The following is a 22,290-nucleotide window of genomic DNA, read 5'->3' as shown; positions in this document are numbered from 1 at the left end:
GGATTTACTAAGTTTCGAAGGACTGTCTTTTTCTGAGAGTATATCCTTCCTACTTTTCTACTTAGAAATGATGGCAATAGTAAGTAGTAGGTTTTCTTTTTTTTCTTTTTAATGTGCTTACTTGGCAAAATGAAGGTAACAATACTGTATCTGTCCTCGCAAACTTTTTGTTGTTGTTTTAATTTTATTGAACTATTAAATTCAAAAGTCTGAAATGGCTAAGAGAACAGAGGATACTCAGATGTAGAGCCACCATTTACCTATTTATGAACTTAACATAGGATTGCCAGGTTTGAAAAACAAAAACAAGATGCCCAGTTAAATTTGAATTTCAGATTTAAAAAAAACACACTAATATATTTTGTGTTATTATGTCCCAAATATGGTGTGAGACATACTTATACTAAAAAAAATTATTAGTTGCTTATCTGAAATTCATATTTAACTAGCGTCCTGTATTTTATATGACAGCTCTAAATTGAGACAATTGCTTCACTTTTTCATTCTAAACGTGACTGAGGCTTTATTAAAGTTTACTTGTTGTTGCTGTTATTGTTGTTTTTGAAGTCTTGGCTGTGCCCCAACATGCCTAGTTGTGTTATGTTTATCTAGTCATTTAACTTCTGGAAGTGCAAATTTATTCATTTGAAAAACAGGAATTATAAAAGCTCTTTTCACAGACGATGTGAAAATTAAAGAAAATAAGTTGAATGCAATAACTCCCATCACTAAGTGGCCTGAGATGGGGATGTCGCCTCCCGCCCAATACCGGGTCGGCCAAGACTACATATCCAACAATCCTATGCGGCGTCCCTCCCCCCGCCGCCCCGCCATTACCTCATTCCCTGGCCTCGTTCTCGCCAACCCTCGCCTCTCCAGGGGTGTGGTAGCGGGCTGTTCTCGCGACTTTTGCTTTACCCTTCTCCTGTGCTACTGCTGTCGCGAGACTTCCTGCTTCTCCGCCTCCTCCGCCGCTCCCTTTGCCGCCGCCTTAACCCGGGACCCGGACCCAGCCTCTCCCCTACCCGAACACCGGCCCCGGCTCCGCCGAGTCCCCGGTCCCCCAACCCCGCCTCGCCGCCGCCATGGCGGACCCTAAATACGCCGACCTTCCCGGCATTGTGAGTACAGGGCCGGCCCCGGGTCCCCAGGACCGCGCCCCCAACCTCCTAAGGACCCCCAACAGACACCAACCCGTGACCCCTCCCGCCTGCAGCCCCTCCTCCGCCCCCGGGCTCCCGCGGCTCGCTCCCGGACGGGCCGCAGCATCTTCCGGACTCCTCTGACCCGACTGGGCCGGGCTTTGGGACGGCCTACCAGGCCCCTCTTCCGGCAGTCGCCGGTTTCTCGGCCCAGAAATTGTCTCCGGGCCCTTACCATTTGTGGTCGAGTGTTTGCCATCCGTGTCAGCACCACCCGTGTCTCCCCAAACCTCCCATCCCCACCCCAGAAACACATACCAGGCTATTTAGTGATGGCCTTTATCCTGCCAAGGCAGAACCCTTCTTGTGCCAGATGGAGAACTGTCCTGGGAGTGTCCACCCCAACCCCAACCTACCTCTCACATGCCGTCATGTACCCTTTTCTGCTGTCCTGCCTGCATTCTTGGAGTGGGGGTTGGGTCACAGGATCATGGGTACTAAGGTCCTGAGTCACTCTAAACCCTTGTGCCAGGGTAGTGGTGTATAGAACCTGATTCAAGGATAGTCCTTCTACCTTTGCCATCATGATTGCCAAAGACCCACCCCCCTTCAGATTCAGGGTAACATCTTTGTCATCACTTACACTCACCATTGACCATCAGGTCCCAGTTGTCCCACTCTTAGCCCCATTCTTCTAAGTCATGGGAACTGATGTGCATTTAACCGGGCAGGTGGAAGAGAAGGGACAGAATCCTGGCATCACAACCTGCCCTCTCTGTTAACTTGTTCGAATGGAATAGGGTCAGGGGTGTTGGTGGATGCTCCGTAGTGAAGCTGGGTGGTCACTGCTTCTACCTGCAGGCCAGGAACGAGCCAGATGTGTACGAAACCAGCGACCTCCCTGAGGATGACCAAGCGGAGTTTGATGCGGTAAGGCTGTGCTGCCTCGGGACTCCTCTGGGCTCTGACCTTCCTCCCTCAGGCAGGCCCTTTCCCATTTCTGGGGGCCACAGCAATAAGCGGGTATGCCAACCCAGCCTGGGTGGTGTGTAGGTGGCGGCGCTTGCAGAGGCCTTGCTGGTCTTGCAGCTGCCAGTGAGCCGTGCCAGGAACTAATAAGACCTGATCCTTGACCTTTGAAATATCTCAAAACAGTTTTGGGACTAGTGATTTGGTTAAGCCCCTGGGTGCGAGCCGTGGTAATGAATCATGAAGCCGAAGCACTTATAAACTGCTAGAGGTTAGGACCTAGACCTTCTCATTCAAAAATATTTCATTTAATACATGTTCATTACCATCCTACCAAGAGCTAGACATGGAAGTATAGAGAAGAACTCTTTTATATGAATATCCAGTATCCGTTGGGCAAGGAGTAAGAAAATAATTTGAAGATTTTAGAAAGAAGAGAGACCTGGTCAGAACAAAACAAATTTGAGGCAGAACACAACTCTGATATCAGCATAGGTGAGGCCCTGGTAGCGCTCAGATCCAAGAAGAATTCTGAGGAGGAAGGAATTAGCTGTGGACCCATTTTAATGAGGGGAACCACTTAGCATTGTTTATTGAATATGTTCATTCTGTGTTGATTTTTTGTGTGTGTGCAATGCAGAGGAAGAAATGTCCCTACTCTCAAGGATCCCCCAGACTAATGGGGGAGTTAGGAAACATAGGAAACACGGAAGAAAAAATAAAATTGAGTGAATGAAAATCAACATAGTAAAAATTCTGTATGTAAGTGCTAAGGGGAACAAAGATCTATTACCATGTCTTGTAGGATGTGTTTTAGGTTCTGTTATTTCCAAAAAGAGCTGGGCTAGGGTTACATGGATGGTGTGAGAGCTCAATAAAGTTGCGACCAGGAGTCAGTGGGAACAGGCTCAGTATGTGTGTCTGTAAGTCCTTTGTCTGTGGGGCTCATTAGTTCTCGAGAATGCTGGTTGCTGGCTTACAATGTATGGCTTGGCGTACTCACTTATTCCTTATTTGGTTTCCCCCATGTGGAAGTGGTTCCTGCTTTGTGGGGTACACCTTCCCATCCCCTCTCTCAGTGGTGTGTGCCTTGTGGCTTCTGTACTTGCTGGCATGTCAGTCTGTCCCCCAAGCCTGAGTATCTGGAGATAACGCAGATGTTGTCGTTGCTCAAGCACCTAGGTGTGCACCTGTCCCTCCAAGAGGTATCTTATTAGGGAGCTGCCTGACCTCACAGGGCAGGAGTGTGTACGCTGAGATCTCCACTCTACTGCCATAGTTCAGAGAATGCTCAACTGTGGCCTAGGCCTCTGCCAGTAAGAATCAAGCCTTCGTGGCAAAATAATGAATGGGACTTTGTTTTTTGGTCACTGACCATGATACAGATAGGTAGTACCACAGCAGTCCCCATTCCAAACCAAAAAATACATTGTAATTTTCTTTTGAAGGTACTGGGATCTCTTCATAAAAAGAAGATGACCCCCATTCCGGGCACGGTAGAACCTGAATGTGCAGCCCTGATTGGCTGCTCCTCTGCTGAGCCTGAGCAGGCTATTTCAATAGCATGTGATGGGGAGAGGACCTAAGTGTGTATTTGCTGCGGCATATGGCCCAGGATGTCAGTCTCAGAGTGTGTGGGAGCTGGAGGGTAACTACTCCACCGCCTAAGGCTCTGGTAAATGACTCAGTAGGGAAGAGTAAGTGGTGGGGGAGACCTTCATCTGCTACAGGAGGCCTGGGTAGGGGTGGGGGTTGCTGAGATGTTTCCTGATGTTAGCTAATGTCTCTGGCCCCTGCATGTCCCTGTGGGCCTTTGGAGGGCAGCTTTCAGGAAGTCAGCTGAGTAATGGCTCTGTCACTGCTCTTAATAGCGATGTAAATATGCAGCTTGAGGAGCAGTGGGTGGTACTTAGACAATCCAGAGACCCCATGTCCATGAGGCCTGGATTCTCACCAGCAGCCTATCCTCTTCTCACCTACCCTCTTAAGACCTAGTACAGGAAACAGTACATGTCACCACTATTGTGGCTGACCGTGAGGTTTTCAGTCACCTGCTTAATCGCTGGCAACAGCATGGTCTACCTTGTCTCCAGATTATTTTCAACTTTAATTTTATTAGTTTTTAAAATCAGTATTATATGCACACAGAACAAAAGTCTTTTTTCCTACCACTGCCTGCCACCACTCAGTTCCCTTCCCTGGAGACAACCACTGTGACCAGTTTCTTATGAAACCTTTTGTGAGGGGGACGGTCAGCAGATTTTTATTTAAAGGAATATGCAGACTTTAAATATGACTGCCCCTCGCCCCCAATCTTTTAACCTCCTTCCTTTCTTTGCTCCCCTGTGGAAGAAATTGGGCTGCTGAAGGAAATAATTTTCTCTAATATCTCTTAAAGATTGTAATTTCTAGTTTAACTTAAATATAAAAGTTTTGCAATTCCCATAGTGGGGAGGATGGGGAAGGAAAGTAGTAGAAGGTTTTAATTTTGTTAAAGATAATCCTGATTTTCCTACTATCCCTTTAAAACAATTTCAGCAGGAAGTAAAATATTCTAAAATGAATGGGCCAGAAAACCATGGCTAGCCCTTTCCTCCTTAATGTAGGAGGATATCCTCTCTGCATTTCAGACGCTCCTGGATTGATTGTGGTGATGGGCTTGTTTGGAGACTTGTCTTTAAAATGTCAAGAAAGCTAATTCCCAATTGGAATTCCCTCCCACAGCCTGCCTGGGGTCTGTGAGGCATTCTGCTCCTGGCTTTTGAACTGCTGGAGCAAGGGGAGTAAATTGAAAAAACCGCACTAGAAACAGGATTTAGTTTCTCCCTTTATATCATAACTATCTCCAATACCATGGGAAAGGGGAAAAATGACGTGCCGTAGTTTGGTGGGGCCCTGGCAGAAGCTTCAGTTCTCCAAAGGGTAGGTACTGCTGGGCACTCCACCAGCCTGAAATGAGCAGTGGTCCTCCCTTACAGTTTGGGGTATAGAGTATGCTTGATTGTGTTCATTGACTGTTGGCACACTTGAACTTAACCTGAGTTTTTCCTAATGCTTCCCCCATCCTCCCTCCTCACCACCTTGCCTGGACACTAGTTTGCACAAGTAAGACCATTCGATGCTTCTTCTCTGCATGCTTTTTTCATCTGCCATCTTGCATGCAGTGCTCTGTCACTGTGCTTTTGTTGTAGCTAATCGTTTTAAATTCTAATGAGTCCCTAGCTAGATCACTAAGGGGCCTGCTGGCCTTATGTTTAAAGATCATTAATCAAGGTTTAGAAGCACAGCTATGGTCCATGAATCATTGTCTCATCCCCTTGTGAGGTCTGCAGATTAAAACTGTCCAGTGGAGGATGGGATAGAAACATGGAGGCTGGAATGCTTTTAGACATGAGGCATTTAGGGGCTCGAGTTAGAAGGGGATTGCCTTACTCCTCCTCAGACGGAAATGGAGTCAAGAGGAGAGGAATGACTATTAGCCATTCTAGACAAGGCTGATGAACAAGGGGAACAGCCACCGTCCTTACTCTGGATTATGCCTGGGAAAAACTCGTTTTAATATTTCCTATGCTAAGCCTTTAGAGAAAGGTAAATAGGTTAGGAAAGGGATGTTATATGCAATTTTAAGGTAACGGGTTATTCATGCTTTCATGAGTCTTCCTGTTTCTGTACCCCTCCTTTAGAAATGGATGGATGGTCAAGCGCTGTGTCGGTCCATCCTGGACAGTTTTATTCTACAGTACTATCCAACTTCCTTGTCATCCTGGTTCCGAAGTCCCCTGGCTCCAGTGTTGGCATAGAGCCTGAAGGGGCTCAGAGAGCTTCAGTGGCCTCTTCCCCTGCCTGATCTACAACTTCACGTCTTGCCCTCTGAGGCACAGCCGTTTAGCTAAACAGCCTTGGGGAGTCTGGAAGTTCATTACTGAGAGAGATTGGGAATCAGGTGCCAGATCAACTGGTATCTGGGATCACGGCACTTAGAACTTTCCAGTCAAGGTGGCTGGGTGTGCTAGGTTTCCATGGTGACTGTTACAGGTTACAGGAATTATGCCTAAAATCTCATTCACCCCTCCCCCAATCCACCCATTGGATAGATCTGGAGGTGGTATATACTATTTACAAACTAATATGCCACTTTTCCTTTTCTTTGATTTTCTGTCCTCTCCCATTCTGATTGTTCCTCGTGATTTGAACTTGAACTTATGGCCCATTGTCCTCTCTTTCTCCTTGAGTTTCACCCAAGCTGGTTTTAGCTTGGTTGGGCAAGTAAGAGAAAGGTGTGGTGTGTCTGCCTCCCCTCATGTATTTGCATGTGTGCACCTGTGAGTGCTTATATCTACTCTGCAGAGAGATATCCCAGCCCAGACCATAGAACTCAGGTCCACCTCTACCCTGAGCTGAGAGAGGATTCTTGGCTGGGCTGAACGCTGACATCTGACAGGGAATGAAGAGGTTGAAATTCAGGTATATCTAGCTGAAACCTCTGGAGCAGGAAGTACCTGTGATTATTACACCATGTGTTTTCATATATACATAACCATCCTCTACCCTCCACACGTCTGTCTGCCCATCAGTAGAGTTCCTAGAGAGTCAGGACATACAGCTGGATTTCCTCTCCTGGCAGTTCTTTACCAGTCTTGCCAGGAAGTGGCAGTCTTATTTATGTGGCTTGGACTAAAATAAGGCCTCTTTGAAATACTCTCACCTTTCCCCCCGTCCACCATCCAACCCCTGTGAATCTTGTGAACAGAGGGTTGAAGAAACATGTCCTGCACATGAGCTGGTAGCTGTGAATCTTGGTGTCCTCTGGACTCTTTGTGCTAGCACATCATGGCAGAATTGCTCTAGATCCCTCAGAGCTACAGGGTGAGTTACCCACCATTCGAGATGGATTCAAACACACCAGACCACACGAGGGACCAGGATTTGCCCTGCCTCTCCTCTGGCAGTGGAGAATGAGAATGGGGCTGCAGTTAGGGACTTCATGTTTCCCTAAACTCACCATCTATACCTGACATGTTTATTCTGCTTAATCTAAAATACCAAACCACACATGTGAGCACCCTCATTGTGACTGACTCTGCCATCCAGATGTCTTTTTCTTCAAAACTAGAGAAACCAGGAGACAAGACTTGAGCCATGAACTCCCCCCTTGAGAATTATGGACCCTCAATCGGCTACAGGTCCTCAGAATCGCCATAGCCTCTGCTTCACATTCTGCCATTTCTACAGCTTCCTCTCCACCTCGGCCTTCTCCCACTTTCTTATTCCATGCCACTAGCTTTCAGCATCTAACTACTAGTTCTCAGATGATCCTGAATTGCTTTTGTTAATAGCAAACCTTCATGACATCCTCACCACCAGAGAGGAAAGGTGCCCAAGCTCTTCTTTCTCTTGGAGTATGTGATGACCCCAGCTGAAATTTTTTGGCCCCCAAGTTTTGCTAGGCTACTCTGGGCCCTGTGGTGCAGTGTGTTTGAAGACTGTCATGTAGTGCATGTGACAATTTGCTAATAACATTTTGTCTTTTTTTTTTCCCCTCCCTCACCCCCACCTCCCCACTCCCTTTCCTTTTAACTCTTGATTTTCTCACCTCTGGGGAAACCACAAGGAGCTGGTAAGAAGCCTGACCTTTCATCTGCTTTTTAACGGGGTGTGCTGTGATGGGCAGTGTTTCTCTGTCCTTTTGTCTCTACTAAATCTGTAATCTGTTCTGCCCACCCCAGTTGACAACCTTTTCCCATTTCACAATTCACTGTAATGGCACCACCCCTGACCCATGTCCCTAGATCTCCGAGACACTGGTGGAGTAGGTGCCACTGGAAGACTGAGTGTGCTGCCCACCTGAGGCTGCCAGTGTGGGGATGCCAGTGAGGGGCAGCCCTCCCGGCCCAGGCCGTGCTCCCAGAGCAGGACTAGTGAGATGAGAGCACCGTCCTCCTCAGTGCTGTCCAGGACCTCTGAAACTCACATGCTGTGTGTTTCCCTTTTTTATTCCACCCCTTCCTTATATAGGAAAGTAAATAAGAAAGCCAGTTCTCATCTGCATGGTGCCTAACCCATAATAAGGGCTTACCAAATGGTCGCTATGATTAATTTCTTTCTTTGGCCTGTACACTATACTTCCCATTGCTCTTTTTAAGAGGATTTTTTTAAAAATTGGATTTCTACTTCACTGGCCTCGATTGGAGCGCTCACAGGGAGCAGTGGCATATTCTTGTGTATGAACTTACAAGAAAATGATTTTCTTTGCTGAGCACGAGTCCTTCTCAAATACTTTACTTATTGAAGCTGGAGACCACACAGTTATTTGGCTGGTGGGTGCTCTGGCCATAACATTCAGAGAAGATGAAAGAGAGAATGATTTGGGAGTGAGTTGTCTCTTCTATGCACTTGCACATGGACCCTTTTGTTTTCCCTTAATCTTGATCTCGTCCCTCTGCCCTGCACTTCTGTGAAGATTACTGCCACTCACACTGACTGCTCTCATAGCAGACCAGACATGAAGGACGGAGGTTTTGTCTGCTGCTCTTTCTCCATGATGTCTCTCCATCATCACCCACCCACCCCGCCCCTCCCCACACACAGGCAGAGATTCAGGGTCCTGGCTGCATATTAGAATCACCTGAGTAGTTTTTAAACTGGCCTACTGCCCTGGCCTTACCCCAGAACAATAAACCAGCATCTACAGAGGTGAGCCCAGGCCCCTTTTCTTTTTGAATACATTTTCTCAGAGTGTGCAGCCAGGGTTGAGAACCATTATTCCAGTTAAAGGAAAGAAGACTCACTTTGCCTTCCTCCTGGGGAAGGTGGAGATGTCATCCTCAGAAGAAAAGGACTCCTGGGCCTCCTTCCCCCTTTCCCCTTTCTTCAGTAATGTAGTGAGAGTTCTTGGACTGCTGACAATTGAGGGAGAGACATGCAGTCTGAAGCGCTCAGTCTTGGTGTAGTTATTGGAATCTGAACAGCCAGTCGATACCTAGTAAGGAGGGAACCTCTCTGCTTCAATTTCTAGAGTAAAGTCTCTCACTTTCATTACCGTATTCCTTGTTTATGGAAGCGCTTCAGTGCTGGAGACAGCAGAGGGGTCAGGGAGAAGGGGCAGGCGCTACTGGTGCTCTTTAAAAAGATGCTGTGCTATCTATTTCAGGAGTTACATATGGCCCTTGCCCCACAGGTACTCTTGGCAAGCAGATACTGCTTTTGCTTGTTGCTGCTAAGATGTCCCTTAAAAAATAATACAGTAAACTCTTTCCTCACCTCTTTATCCCCTGAATTCCCTGGCCTCATGGCAGCCTGGAAACAGGGCTTCTGGTCAGGCCCTCAGCCAGCCAACCTTCCTTTTGTATCTAAGAGCTGGTGTCTTCCCTTTGGCAGCACATTAAAGTCCTCCAATGTTCCCCCTTAGAGTTCGTAGCTTATCTTCCATCCCTTCTCTTTTCCTCCAGCAAGAATGAAGGTTAACTTGAAAATGGACTTCCTTAGCAGCAAGGAAATTTACTTTTGGGAGGGGGAGGTTAAGAGAGGTCAGGTTGGTTTCTTGCCCTGAGTGCATGGTGTGTGCCAGGTAGCTGGGAGGGCCCAGTTGGATGGGGTGGGGAAATGGGGAGGCTTATGTACAGAGTGGGTGGGGAGGTTATGCTACCTCTGTTCCCAGTTGAACCAGGGTGTTGATATTTGTACAACTGAGACTCCAAATTTACCAGGAAGCTTCCATTTCCTAGGTCGAGGCTGGGTTGGCAGCTTGCAATTGAGCTGCCCTTCTTTCCTCTTGGAAAGTAGGGCCCAGTCTCCTAATGGTTTGGGGATTTTGTGAGGAAGTTCCAGGGTGTGAGTCTGCCTGCCCCGGGCCTGAACTACCTATTCCTGCAGGAGGAGCTGTCGAGCACAAGTGTGGAGCATATCATTGTCAATCCCAATGCTGCCTATGACAAGTTCAAAGACAAGAGAGTGGGGACAAAGGGACTCGGTGAGACTGGGCTGAAAATTGAGTGGGAGGGAATCCTGTCCTCAGGCCTTAGTGACTTGCTTTGGGAAAGGGTCCCTCATGGAGATGTCTTGTGGAAGCCCTCATTGTCACCTGAGGCCATGACTGCCCTGGGCCTAGATCAAGCCTTAAATCCATCTTCTTTTCTTGACAGATTTCTCAGATCGTATTGGAAAAACCAAGAGGACAGGATATGAATCCGGAGAATATGAGATGGTTTGTTATGTGTGTGTGTTGATGGGAATGGTACAGTGACCCTATGTAGCAGGAGATCAAGGGGTACAGTCAGAGTCCGAGTGCCTCTCTGGTTGAGGGTCCTGAGGAACCAGCAGGATGCAGTTGAGAATGTTCTGTCCCTCTGCAGTGGCTCTGGAGTCTGTAGGCCCCCCGCTGTCTCAGTTCTGCGCTCGTGTCATCCATACCCTATAACTCAGGCCCAGAGTTGGGATAAATTCTTGAGGTTCCCTGTACAGGGAGGTGTAACATCCCATTTGTGCTTGCTCTCTAGCTTGGAGAGGGCCTGGGAGTGAAGGAGACACCCCAGCAAAAGTATCAGCGACTACTGCATGAAGTCCAAGAGCTGACAACTGAAGTTGAAAAAATCAAGGTAACTTTAAACTTTTCTTCCCTCTCTGTTATGACTTGTATAGCAGAGGAGGACCTCCTAGCAGGAAGAGAAAGATTCCCTAAGCACCTGGATAAGAGGGCTGAGGTTTCCAAACTTTAGGAATATACACGAATCTACATTCAGTGCTGTAGGTGGGTAAGAACCATCCCGGTGACTTCCAGCCACAGCTGGTCTTGATTCATTTTTTTTCCCCTTGATTCACTCTTGCCACCCTTCACTGTCTACTTTTCATACCAGACAACAGTGAAAGAGTCAGCCACGGAGGAGAAGCTGACGCCCGTGGTGCTGGCTAAGCAGCTGGCAGCCCTGAAGCAGCAGCTAGTTTCTTCCCACCTGGAGAAGCTGCTGGGACCAGATGCAGCGATCAACCTTACCGACCCCGATGGAGCTCTGGCTAAGTGGGTGCCCTACGTGGTTGGGAAATCATTGCTGATTGGGGTGTAGAGGGACTCAGCCAGGTACTGACAGGGCCATTACGGGAGCGGGTGGCCTAGCTGTTCCTTAATGCTGACTGAGATAGAAATGAAAGAGAGTGACTGGACTGGTCCACCTCCTTCAAGTCATGATATTACTTGGTCTCCTGACCCAGGCGCCTGCTACTGCAACTGGAAGCAACAAAGAACAGCAAAGGGGCTGGTTCAGGGGGAAAGACCACAAGTGGGACCCTCCCAGACAGCAGCCTTGTCACTTACGAACTACATTCTCGGCCTGAGCAGGACAAGTTCTCTCAAGCTGCCAAAGTAAGTATGTCTGTAGTGTTGGTTGAGGGGCCGGGGGAGACGTGGCCCTAGAGACTTTCCTGCCTTCCTCCAAGAGATCAGTTCTGGGGAGAGGATGCTGGGAATGCTTCTGACTCCCCTGAATGTCTCATTCTCCATGTTTCAATCACCCATCTACTTACAGTTAGGATTTTTTGGATTGTGACTAGGGATGTGTTCCAGAGAAAGGAGTCCCTTGGCAAAGGGGAGTGGGGAAAGGAGTGGCAAGCAGACAGAGAAGAGCAGGATCTTACCTCCCACTGCAGTAGCAGGGAGGTGGCTAGCAAATCTCACCTCCATCCTTCCCCTAGGTTGCAGAACTGGAGAAGCGCCTGACAGAGCTGGAAGCAACTGTACGCTGTGATCAGGATGCTCAGGTCAGGTGCTCCCTGTACTTAGTGTGACCCTCACGTCCTGTACCCTAAGCCTAAGGTCCACCGCAGTCCACAGAATCCTGGAGGAGTCAGGGGAGGGCTTCAGCTACAGGATCAACCAGTGGGCTGCCAGCTAACACAGAAAGGCTGGGAGAAGATAGTAATCACATGGAGGTATTAGAACCACTGATTTCTTTCCTCCTTCTCCCCACCAGAATCCCCTTTCTGCAGGTCTACAGGGAGTCTGCCTTACGGTGAGTGTAAAAGGAAGAAAGGATATTGGGATTGGGTTGCTTGGAGAATAATTTTAAGGTATGTATTAATTACCTCCAGGGGAATATGAGCTATGTATTAATTACTATAGTGGAATATGGAGTGGCCTCTTCCTAGTCTGATCCTTTCCCTTTCATGAAGCTTGTCCCAACCCCCACCCCCAGGAGACTGTAGAGCTGTTGCAGGCAAAGGTGAGCGCCCTGGACCTTGCAGTATTGGACCAAGTGGAGGCTCGGCTACAGGTATTAAGTGGAGGGCAAAGTGGATTACAGGTAGCTTGGGACTTTGGGAGCCCTGGATGCCCTTATCAACCTTAAAATCTGTGCTTACAGAGTGTCCTGGGGAAGGTGAATGAGATTGCCAAGCATAAAGCTTCTGTAGAAGATGCAGATACACAAAGCAAGGTCAGGAAGACATCTTTCCTCATCTTCATACCCTTTCCTGCTCCCTCATGTTCTCCGACTCATCCTGATGGTAATGGATGAGAACACTGAATCCTCAGGTCCCTTGTCTTCATAAATACTTACCAGCTGAAAAATCAGGGCAGTGCTTTGCTCTGTCCCCACCCAGTTGACCTTGCCCCACCCTATGTAGTCTTCAGTGTGTACTTCACTGATGGCTGGGCTGTCCCCTCTGCCCTGTCATGTCCCTGCAGGTGCACCAGCTATATGAAACCATACAGCGCTGGAGTCCTGTCGCCTCCACCCTTCCTGAGCTGGTGCAGAGACTTGTCACCATCAAGCAGCTGCATGAACAAGGTGGGAGTCCAGCTGCCAGGGGTGCTCAGAATTGGAAAGACTTTTGTTCCCTTCCCCTTTGTCTTGGATTCTAACCCCCCCACCCCCCATACCTTTCTTCCCCTTTTGTAGCCATGCAGTTCGGTCAGCTCCTGACACACTTGGATACCACACAGCAGATGATTGCTAGTTCCCTCAAGGACAACGCCACCCTCTTGACCCAGGTGTGCGCCCCTTTCTTGGTTTGCTGCCTCCCTTCTTCAGCACACACACACCAGGTTCTCCAGCTGTATCTTCAGAGGGCTCTGCCTTACCCCTTTGGTAGCATGGAGTTGTGGCAGGGGCTTGGTTTGAGTCTGCATGCTGTTTCTCAGTGGTTATGGGACCTTTGACAACGTACTTAGCTTATGAACCTGTCTTAATCCTCTGGAAAATTACACCTACCTCAGTTACGTGGACTAGGTGAAATAATGTGGGTGACTTGTTAGGTCAGTAAACATCAGTTTTTCCTCCAAAACCTACTTTCCTTCTATAGTCTCAGCTTAGCTTTGCCCTCCCTGGATCCTCATCCAAATGCTTCTGAGCACAGGGAGTAAATATGGGCTTTCAAATCAGGAGCTAGGCTCCAACCTGGTTCTGCCACTTCCTGACTGAACAGTGAGCCTGACCTTCATTCTTCTCGCAGTGCTCAGCATAGTGAGTCCAAGTTTCTGTTGGAGGCAGCTTTCGGTGCTGGGTGGGGGGATTCAGGTTAAGAGACCAGCATCACAGGGCCATCAAAATAAATGAAAACAACATATAAAGTACATGGTATAATGTTCTTCCTCTAGCGCAGTCTTCCAGAAGTTTTGAATCAGTGAAACCCTATTTCAGTAAAACCTTATTTGGCTCTTTTTAAGAGTCCTGCCTGCTTGGCACACCAAGTTAGGTGCATGGCACTTCAAGGGTAGTTTGAAAACTGCTGCTATAACCTCTCTGCTCTGGAGCCCATCAGCTGTGTTTCCATTTCACTTCTGTCCTAAGAGAATTAGGTCCTCATTCAGGTAAGCACCGGAACCTGACAGTAAAACATCTGTATCACTTTCTAGGTGCAGACAACCATGCGTGAAAACCTGTCCACAGTTGAGGGGAATTTTGCCAACATTGATGAACGGATGAAGCAGCTGGGAAAGTGAGCCCCTTTGGGAGATGGAGTAATGACTACCCCTTTGAACTGTTAACAGCTTACACAGATAGGGTTTCTCCTTATAACTCTCACATCCCCATTCCATTTGACACTGGGGACAAGGGATTCTTCTTGCATGTGGGGTTTATACCTCTCCTCTGATGTCTAGAGTGGTAGCGAGGGGATATTAGATGGTGGTCTGTCCTCAGGCCCCAGGGATGAGGACGTGGGCCCAGCCACATGCCAGCTCATGTCTAATACTGCTTTGTCCGGTGGGGAAGGATTGGGTCCTGTCCTCCAGTACAGCTTCTGTGGCTGATTGTAACACTGTACAACTGTTTCTGACCATTAAATGCTGTTGTACTCTGTGTGGCCTCTGCTGTGTTTCCTGGGGAAGAGGCAGCATTGAGACAGTCACAGCATAATAGGCAGTCTAAGCTACTCTCTACAAGAGGATTTAAATTGTTACTTGTTCATACCAAAGAACTAAGGAAAAAATGAGTACAGAGTCAGAGCCAGAGTTTCAAAATATTCTCATCTGTTAAATTAAGAGTGTCTCCCATAGAAAAGCAGTGGAGGCCCCACAGGGCAAGTACAAAACAGAATTAAAACTCCCAAGGGTCTTGTCTTTACAAAAGAAAAGGCAGGAGGCAGCCCCTGGACAGCTGGTCATGCTGGCCGCTCCGGTTGGACCACGTTGCATAATCCTCAGTCGCATCATCACAACGTCTCTGAGCGTTTTGATGGGGGGAGAAGGGGCAGTGTAGTGTGTATGGGAGGAGAGGCCCAGGGGGCTCTCTTTGCCCCCTTACCCCCTTTCTCTATCCCAGAGGGAAAGTACAGGGAAGCTGGCTACACCTTGAAATGAGGCTATGTGTTTCAAACCTGGGGACGGGTAAGAGGGGGATCTGTGCTTTGAGCAACCTGAGCCAGAGACAGAGGGGTGTTGGAGGGGTGAAGGGAGGATGCATGATGCTTATTGCTTTGTACCTTTCACTGGGAAGGAGGGCAGCAGCCAACAGTAGCTCACAGGTTTGTAAACTGAGCCTGCTGGCTTCAAGAAGGGAGGCAATGAAGTCGAATTAAATATAAAAGAATCATTTGTGCAAAAATAACTTAAACAAATAAAAGACCTGGGGAAGGGGGTGTTCCCCTTAGCCTGGTGGGGAGCGGGCCATATACCACCCCCCCAGGCCTTTTCAGTGACATGGCTTTGGGGGGGAGGGGGGTGAGCTTCCCTACCCCCTGCAATGGCTCAGGATGGGATTGTAGGGGAAGGGCTTGCATTTGTGCTCGGAGTGGGGAGTAGTGCCCCACCCACTGTCCACAGGTGCAGGTGGCTGGCAGGGTCTCCCAAGGCTCAGCACTCAGCTCTCCCCAATCAGGGTCAGATCCAGCTCCAGGTATGGCTGCTATGGGGCCAGTTTCCTCCTCTTGTTTTTGGCAGGACGGCCAGGGCGGGCCCGGGGAGGCAGAGGGACAGCCGCCTATGCAAGAGGGGAAGTTGAAAAAAGTGATAAAACAGCTAGGTATCAAGAAGTCTTTTATTTCCTACCCACTCCCTCTAACCCTCTTACCGTCATAACTCATCCCTTCCACACTCCCTCCCACCCAGCCACTGACACACACTTACTCGGGTTGTAGGGCTGGGGTCCAAGGTAACATCCTGGCGGGAGCTATTGCTGTTCCGGGTCGGGCTGCAATAAGGGGCACAGATGATCAGCACAGCTCCCCAAGCACCACGTGCATTTCGGACTTTGAGTGGGAAACTTCTCCACTTGGACACTAAACGTATAACATCCTTATTCATATTCAGATAAGTATTTGTCCTTTTGAAAGCCAAGCTACTCTTGACACATTTTTATAAACCCAGCAAGAAGTGGGGAAAGGGCAGGATTGTGGTGGGCCCAACACTCACTTGTATTTTCTCCTTCGGCCACGACGAGACTTTCTGACTACCCCTGGGGGCACCTGAGAACAGACGGACTGTGTGTATAACGAACGTTAGGAGAAGGCACCGTGGCACCAGCCTTTCCTCTGAGCCTTCATCACTCTGCACTCACCTTAAGGTCCTCAGAATGGGGCCCAGGAGGGGATGGATCCTTGGGCTCAGCACCCCCTTCAGCCAGCTCCCCATTATGCTGCCAGTGGTGGGTCCTTCTTGGGGACCGTTCCATTTGTCCATTGAAGCCACCACGTGCCCCCCACTTGAGGGCCAATCGGCCAGGCTCGCGCCGGCTGCCGGGCTTTCGACCCCGACCTGGCCTGGCCTCACCATTAATGCCCCGAAGTCCCCCTCCTCCCCTCCGGCCCCGTTTCCCTGACCCCCTCCCAGTGAGCAGCTCAGGGACTGGGGGGTCGGGAGAACTGTGGGGTGGGGCTAAGGCACTGAGGGGAGGCCGGGCAGGCTCTGGTTCGAGGGCCGAGGTGGGGCTCTCAGAGGGCAGACAAGGGGCTTCTGGCTGCTCGGGAGGAACCTGCAGGCAAAAAATATCAGTCCAGTCCCTCTGCGTTACAGCTCAGATGCTTATGTTTCCAGTTTGGAAAAACTTCCTGACAAACACACCCCCACACTCTCACCTGGAGACTCTGTAGCAGGCAGGCTAGGGGACTAGAAGCCTCTGAGAGGAGTGGAGGAGCTCCCCCCCCAGGGAGGAGCTGCAGCCCCAACTGGCCAGAGAGAAGAGGGCCAGGGGGCTGCAACAGGCTGGGGAGGGCTCCAGGGCTGCTGGTCAGCGAAGACAGGTCACCTGGTGAGGAATTAGAAAGTCAGGGCTCCCGAGGCAAACCAGTCAGGTTGAGCAAACCCTACTATTCCTGTAAGCTTCACCCAGTGGTCCAAGACTTTCTTCCCCAGTTCATCCAGCTGCTACTACCAAGTTTTACTGCTGCTTCTCTTTCACACCAGTCTTCCCTCAGACTCACCCAGCAGGCTGGCACTCAGCAGAGGGCTAAGGAGTTGGGGGGGTCTCCCTGAGTTGGAGGGGGCCTTGCCCAGAGAGGAGGCTCCCAGGTCAGTAGTTGCCGTGGTGACACTGGAGGTAGGTGGTCCAGGTTGGGGGGCACTCAGGACACAGGGCTAAGGAGAAAATGGTTGTAAGACTTAATGTGTGTGAAGTGGGCCACACTTCTATTGTTCTTTCACATCCACAATCTCACTGAAGCCTCACGTGAAGTAGGCCATGCTTATTAAATACAGGCCCAGTTCCCGCAGCCATCCCACCCCAGCCAAGCACTGAGCCCTCCCCACAGGCCCTGAGAGCTCGGGCACGAAACTGAAAGCCTTGGATTCCCAGCTCCCATCTGATTCTACCTCTTCTGTCCCACCCACTCCCCCCTATCCTCACCTGGGGGGGTGTCCCCGAGGGGGGATCCAGGCTGGCAGCCAGCAGCGCAGAGTTTAAAGCTATGAGGGTGGGGGGAGCGGAAAGTGGGGGGAACAGTAGCGGGGGCAGGTCTCCCAAACCTGAAAATGTCTCCCCACTTGGACCCCCAGTGCCCTCTGCAGATCCCTCCCCATCCCCAGCTGTGGGGCCCAGGGCTAACAGGGGCAGGAAAGAGGCAAGGAGGTTGCTAGGAGGTGCAGAAGGGGGTGGAAGAAGGTCTGAAGGAGGTGGTGGAAGCAGGGAAGCCACCAAAAGCGAAGGCCCTTCGGGCTCGCCTGGGGCCAGGGGAGGGCCCGGTCCTCCTGGTGGGGGTAACAGGGGCTCAGGGGGAGGTTGTCCCCCTCCCCCAGCCAGCACGCCAAATAAGCTGTGGCTGAGCAATGGAGAAGGTGGCGGCTGCCCCAGACTCAGAGGGAGAGGCAAGGCCCCTAGCATCCCTGGGAAGCCGGCTCCACTCAGTGCCAGGCCCTGCTCAGGGCTGGGGAAAGGGAAAGCCTCCCCACCAGCCAGGGGAGGCAGAGTACAGGCTGAGCCCGCCCCCATCCCGAGCCCTTCAGATGGGCTTTGAAGCACAGGGCTAGGGACTACGGGGGCTTTGGAGGCAGCTGGTGGGGCAGGGGCACCTGCAAAGGAAAAGAGAGAGAGCTCAAGGGAGGCCCTTTCTCCCAATGTCCAAAGAACCCCACTTCCATGCCCCCACCCCAGAAAAGCCACTCTCCCCTAAATGCCTTAGCTACCTCTTTCCACCCCAGGGGAGGAGGGCCTCTCTCACACTCGCATACCTGGCACACTGCTGAGGCTGCCACTGGTGGTCCCAGGCAGGGAGGGTGGGATGGGGTGCCTGGGCTGGGGAGGGCTCCCTGAGGAGAGGGCTGGAGGAGGAGGAAGGTGTGCATCTGACCCCAAAAGGTTAAAGCTTCCATCAGAGTGGGACGGGCCAGGGGTGGGGAGTCCCAGAAGGGACAGCACAGAAGGGAGAATCGGTTGGGATGGCTCAGGGAGAGAGAAGGGCTGGGGAGCAGGAGCAGGGGCCCTAGGACGGCTCCGTCTAGGGGCTTGAGGAGGGCCTCCCCCTTCTAGCAATCGCAGCACAGTTGGGGGTCTGCGGGGACGCCGCTGAGAGGGCCTGGGTGATGAGTGGGAAGCTGAGGGTGCCGGGGCACGGGGCCTTCGGCCCTGTAAAGTGCTGGGAGGGGGGAGGGGGGGCTGCTGTGCCTTGGCCGCTGCAGAGAGGAGGCTGCTAGCAAGGAAGGGGGGTGCCCCAGGCCCCTCCACCGTGGGGGCCCCTCCCAGGGGTCCCAGGACCAAGGGCAGGTGCATAGTGGCTGAAGACACTGGTGGCTGAGTGGCAGGACCAGGGGGGCCGGGGGGACCAGGGAGATTATTGCTTGAGGGCAGAGGAGGGGGCGTTAAGGCATCACTACAGTGGAAGAGAGGAGGGTCTGAGGGTGGTGAGGAGGAGGCGTGGGGGGCTGGAGGAGAGCCCAGGTCAGGGGGCACCAGGCTGGAGCGGAGGGCAGCGCCCCAGCTGTATGAGGGGGCATTGAGACTGATGGCAGGTGGAGGAGGAGGAGCTGGAGAGGGGGCATTGCCCCTTGGGAGGAAACGGGGGCTGCTGCTGCCTCCAGAGGGGACTGGGTCAGGAAGCCTTGGCGGTGGGAAGAGCCCCCCAGGGCCTGCTAGAGGGGGGAAGGCTTGTGGAACTGAGGGTGGTTCTGAGGGAAGAGAGCCAGGACCCCCATTAAGTGGAGTAGTGGGAGGAACTCGACAGGGAGGGCGGGCAGAGGGGAGCCCTGGGGACACAGTGTGGAACATTTGGGGGCTCGTTCCCTCTCCTGCAATAAATGAGAAATGATAGGTTAGCCAGTGGCTCTCCTAAGAATTCTCTTTTGGCTTCTTCGTCCTGTGTCCCATAAATTCCCAGTCTCACAGTACCCTCCTCTCACCAAGCTGCTCCCCACTCCATCCTTCTCCTTGTTCCCTCTCCTGGGGCTCCTCCCACCATCCCTCGTCCACACCCTTAAGTTGTCCTCAGTCTTTTGTAAAGTGAAGACTCACCAGGAGAAGAGTGTGAGCAGGTGGTCTCCATGCTGCGGTACAGAGTTGCCATGGCAACGGCTTTCCGGCGGTGGTTGCACAGCTTGGTCATGTCCTCCTCTGATGCTGGCCCCACCCCAGCCCCACCCGGGGTCACCGGGGCCAAAGGGTCAAAGTTGAAAACCTGTAAGGTAGAAGGCCAGGACAGGGACCCTGAGGGGGTGGAATCTGTGACAAAAGCTCCCAAGGACAGTGATTTGCATTAAGTCTCTCGGCTTATCCCTGTACTCTCTGGCACCCCTCACCACTCTGACCTTGGGGACATTGAGTGGACACTCCAGACCGCACTTGCAGGTCCCATCACTGAGGAGGTAGCTCCGTGTTTGCTCCAAGGAAGACAGCTCTGTGCCACTTGGGCTAAGAGGGTCAGAAAATATGGGGTTAGTTGACACGGACTCAGGAAACACTCCTATGGTAAGGGACGTGGGAAGACATAGAGAACAGACTCAAAGGACCAAAGATACAGAGAGCAAAAAGGCTGAGGGAGGAAGGAAGGAGGAACAGGAAGGCATCAGGGTAGCAGAGATCTGGGCAGTGGGGCGGGAGAAAGGACTCAGGCCACCGAAGGGCCTGGGGGTAGAATCTGGGGAACTCTGAGGATCCATACCTGATATAGAGCACAGCACCCTCTCGAACACAGCGCTGCCAGCCGATGGGGACAGATGTGGCCACAGGGCCCCCAGCTCTGTCTGCTCCACTGCTCTCATTGCCCCCATTCATTGTGTGTAATCAGCTCCCACGTGCCTGATAACACACACATCAATGTGGGCATTAGAAGGATTAAACTGGGCTGGGTACCTGAGGGAGTACTCAGGAAGGCAAAGGTTGTGGGGAAACCCAAGAGAACTCGGGGGCAAGGGAACACCCTCAGAGAGCTGGGAAGAAGAATGATGGGGAATCCTCCGCCATCCCACCGTGGCTACCTGAACATCTCTGCAAACATTGTGGGGTCCAGTCTAAAGCCGGGGCCGCCGGCTTAGCCCACACCTGGGAGACAGGAGAGAGAAGGGACTGTCAGTAATCTGCCCAGCTCAGGAGAGCACCAGAGCTCAAGACACTCAAGGGAAAAAGATCCTTAATGAAGTAAGTGCCCATAAAAATCTCAGGGAGCTGCTGGCCGAGTCCACAATCATCCTTTCCATGTGCAGTCCCTACGGACCAGAGGGTCAAAGCCTCAACTCCCAGGGACCAAAGAATCACAACCCAATCACTAGACTTAAAGGGCAGGGTCCTTTTGTCTCATCAGGGACAGAAGACTTCACCCAGCAGTGTGGGCAAATTTCCATAATGCCAGGCCACTAGGAAGTTTCCCAGAGAGTCTGGCCCCTGCTGTTCCCTACACCCCCACCCAGGAAGATCATATAAAAAGTACAGATTGCCCCACAGGTCACCAGGCAATTGCCCAACTGCCCGCTGGGGTGGTACCAACAGAACTCCCCCCTTGCCTGCTCCATTGGACAACCACTGATCTGGTTCATTTGGGTCTTCTCCCAAAATCCTGAGAAGCTCCTGCTTTCCCCACAAGCCTAAGGCAAGGAGATTCAGCACCTCCTATCCCACAGGCTTCAAATAAACTCCAACTGGGATTCTCCTCTAACATGTGGGGCGGCCCCTCAAACCTGCAAGTATCCTCCCCAACCATCGCTCCCACCCCATACTCGCGGCTTCAAAACTTTCCCTCTCATAACAAGGCGCCCTGTCACCCAGCCTGCTTCCCTCAGCTTGGGGAGGAGGGGAAGGCGCACGAAGTAGGAAGGAACTTGGGGAGAGGGCGGGCGGAGGGTGGGCGAAGCACTAAGGGGAGGGAGGTAAAGAAGGCAAAAGTCAAGCAGTGAGAGGGAGAAACGGTGGGGGCAGGTGAGGGCGGGCGAGTGGGGATGGGGCCAGGGAAAGGGGCCGAGAGGACGCGGAGGGGGCAGAGGGTAGGGACTGGAGGGGAGGGGAGGGGAGGGGAGGGGGAGGGGCGGGGTGGGGGGGCCGGGCCCTGCACTCACCGCGGCCCATGGTTCGGCCGGCCCCGCCCTGCGCAGTCGCGGCCCAGAGGGTGAGTGGGAGGGAGTGGGAGGAGGGTCGGTGGAGCCCGAGCCTCCGGTACGGCCCCGGCCGGTCCTAGCAGGAAGCGCCGCCGCCGCCGCCGCGGATCACCGAGCGGCCTCCCGCGCATGCGCCATGGGGGCCAGGGGCAGCCCTGGGGATTCCGTTCCCAGAAGGCACTGCGCAAGCTGCTGCCGCTGCCGCCGCCGTCGCCGCCGCCGCCACCGCCGCAGCCGCCGCCGCCGCCGCCGCCGCCGCCCGGACGGGAGAGGGGCGGGGCCGGGCCCCCGCCCAGCGGACAACGACGAGCCAACAGGAGGGGCCGCAGTGCGCATGCGGGAGCGCGCCTACCCCTCCCCCACAACCCCCCATTAATCCCCAAGAGAACAAACACCCCACGCGGCCCCCCCGCCCTCCGCGGAAGGATCTGAACCTCTTCCCAGGCCATTGGTGGCCAATCCCAGCCTTCCCCCGGGAGGGGCCCTTTCCAAAGCCACAATCTGTTGGGGAAGCCAGGAATGTCAGGTCCGGGAGGGGCCAGCCCCCAAAGATGAAAGTCGCGACTTGTCCTGCCCCGCCCCAAAGGCTTCTTGAGTAGTGTGCTGGGACTTGACCCGCCTCCCCAGGTCAACATGTCACAACACGACCTCGGCCTGTCAAGTCACATGACCTCTGCCTGTCACTGACAACCTGGTCTTGTCTTTGAGCCAGGAGAGAGCATCTCGTTCGACCCACTCCTG

The 22,290-nt window shown here is 52.0% G+C and overlaps 2 protein-coding genes across 8 annotated transcripts; one reads left to right on the top strand and one right to left on the bottom strand.

Moving 5' to 3' along the window:
• The first annotated feature begins 801 nt into the window (after nt 1-801).
• DCTN2 (dynactin subunit 2) lies at nt 802-14,401 on the top strand. Of its 3 annotated transcripts, XM_033116354.1 has the most exons (16): nt 802-1,121; nt 2,004-2,072; nt 5,208-5,216; nt 7,723-7,728; nt 9,984-10,080; nt 10,253-10,314; nt 10,607-10,705; nt 10,964-11,124; nt 11,316-11,466; nt 11,796-11,861; nt 12,074-12,112; nt 12,296-12,373; nt 12,464-12,535; nt 12,787-12,889; nt 13,001-13,092; nt 13,957-14,401. In XM_033116354.1, exons 1-16 carry the CDS (start codon nt 1,086-1,088, stop codon nt 14,041-14,043), a joined length of 1,227 nt encoding a protein of 408 aa, XP_032972245.1. In that variant the 5' UTR covers nt 802-1,085; the 3' UTR covers nt 14,044-14,401. The 3 variants fall into 3 exon arrangements, with proteins under 3 accessions (XP_032972245.1, XP_032972246.1, XP_032972248.1); XM_033116355.1 differs by lacking the exon at nt 5,208-5,216; XM_033116357.1 differs by lacking the exons at nt 5,208-5,216; nt 7,723-7,728 and having other exon boundaries at nt 906-1,121.
• Nucleotides 14,402-14,549: 148 nt separating this feature from the next.
• On the bottom strand, nt 14,550-21,777 carry MBD6 (methyl-CpG binding domain protein 6). Of its 5 annotated transcripts, XR_004424085.1 has the most exons (14): nt 21,511-21,777; nt 20,440-20,503; nt 20,124-20,260; nt 19,771-19,873; nt 19,478-19,640; nt 18,202-19,254; nt 17,381-18,042; nt 16,959-17,112; nt 16,614-16,783; nt 16,097-16,510; nt 15,952-16,019; nt 15,667-15,730; nt 15,351-15,520; nt 14,550-14,764 (listed from the first exon to the last, which is right to left on the bottom strand). XR_004424085.1 is itself a non-coding variant. In XM_033116350.1 (13 exons), exons 3-12 carry the CDS (start codon nt 20,234-20,236, stop codon nt 15,710-15,712), a joined length of 3,009 nt encoding a protein of 1,002 aa, XP_032972241.1. In that variant the 5' UTR covers nt 20,237-20,260; nt 20,440-20,503; nt 21,511-21,777; the 3' UTR covers nt 14,550-15,520; nt 15,667-15,709. The 5 variants fall into 5 exon arrangements, 4 of the variants coding, with proteins under 4 accessions (XP_032972241.1, XP_032972239.1, XP_032972242.1 ...); XM_033116350.1 differs by having other exon boundaries at nt 14,550-15,520; nt 15,667-15,818; XM_033116348.1 differs by having other exon boundaries at nt 14,550-15,520.
• Between the last annotated feature and the right edge of the window lie 513 nt (nt 21,778-22,290).

Source organism: Rhinolophus ferrumequinum, chromosome 10 (genome assembly GCF_004115265.2).
Source record: "Rhinolophus ferrumequinum isolate MPI-CBG mRhiFer1 chromosome 10, mRhiFer1_v1.p, whole genome shotgun sequence".
Classification (NCBI taxonomy): Eukaryota; Metazoa; Chordata; class Mammalia; order Chiroptera; family Rhinolophidae; genus Rhinolophus; species Rhinolophus ferrumequinum.
The sequence above is the reverse complement of the archived record's forward strand: the minus strand, read 5'-3'. Positions and strand labels throughout refer to the sequence as shown.

Coding starts and splice junctions, on each gene's coding strand:
- MBD6 (XM_033116348.1), bottom strand. CDS start 20,236: ATGAATGGGGGCAATGAGAGCAGTGGAGCAGACAGAGCTGGGGGCCCT. Junction 19,255..19,477: donor CTGCTCACACTCTTCTCCTG/GTGAGTCTTCAC, acceptor CATTTATTGCAG/GAGAGGGAACGAGCCCCCAA. Junction 16,784..16,958: donor GCTGAGTGCCAGCCTGCTGG/GTGAGTCTGAGG, acceptor ATTCCTCACCAG/GTGACCTGTCTTCGCTGACC.
- DCTN2 (XM_033116354.1), top strand. CDS start 1,086: ATGGCGGACCCTAAATACGCCGACCTTCCCGGCATT. Junction 10,706..10,963: donor CTGAAGTTGAAAAAATCAAG/GTAACTTTAAAC, acceptor TTTTCATACCAG/ACAACAGTGAAAGAGTCAGC. Junction 12,536..12,786: donor ATGCAGATACACAAAGCAAG/GTCAGGAAGACA, acceptor ATGTCCCTGCAG/GTGCACCAGCTATATGAAAC.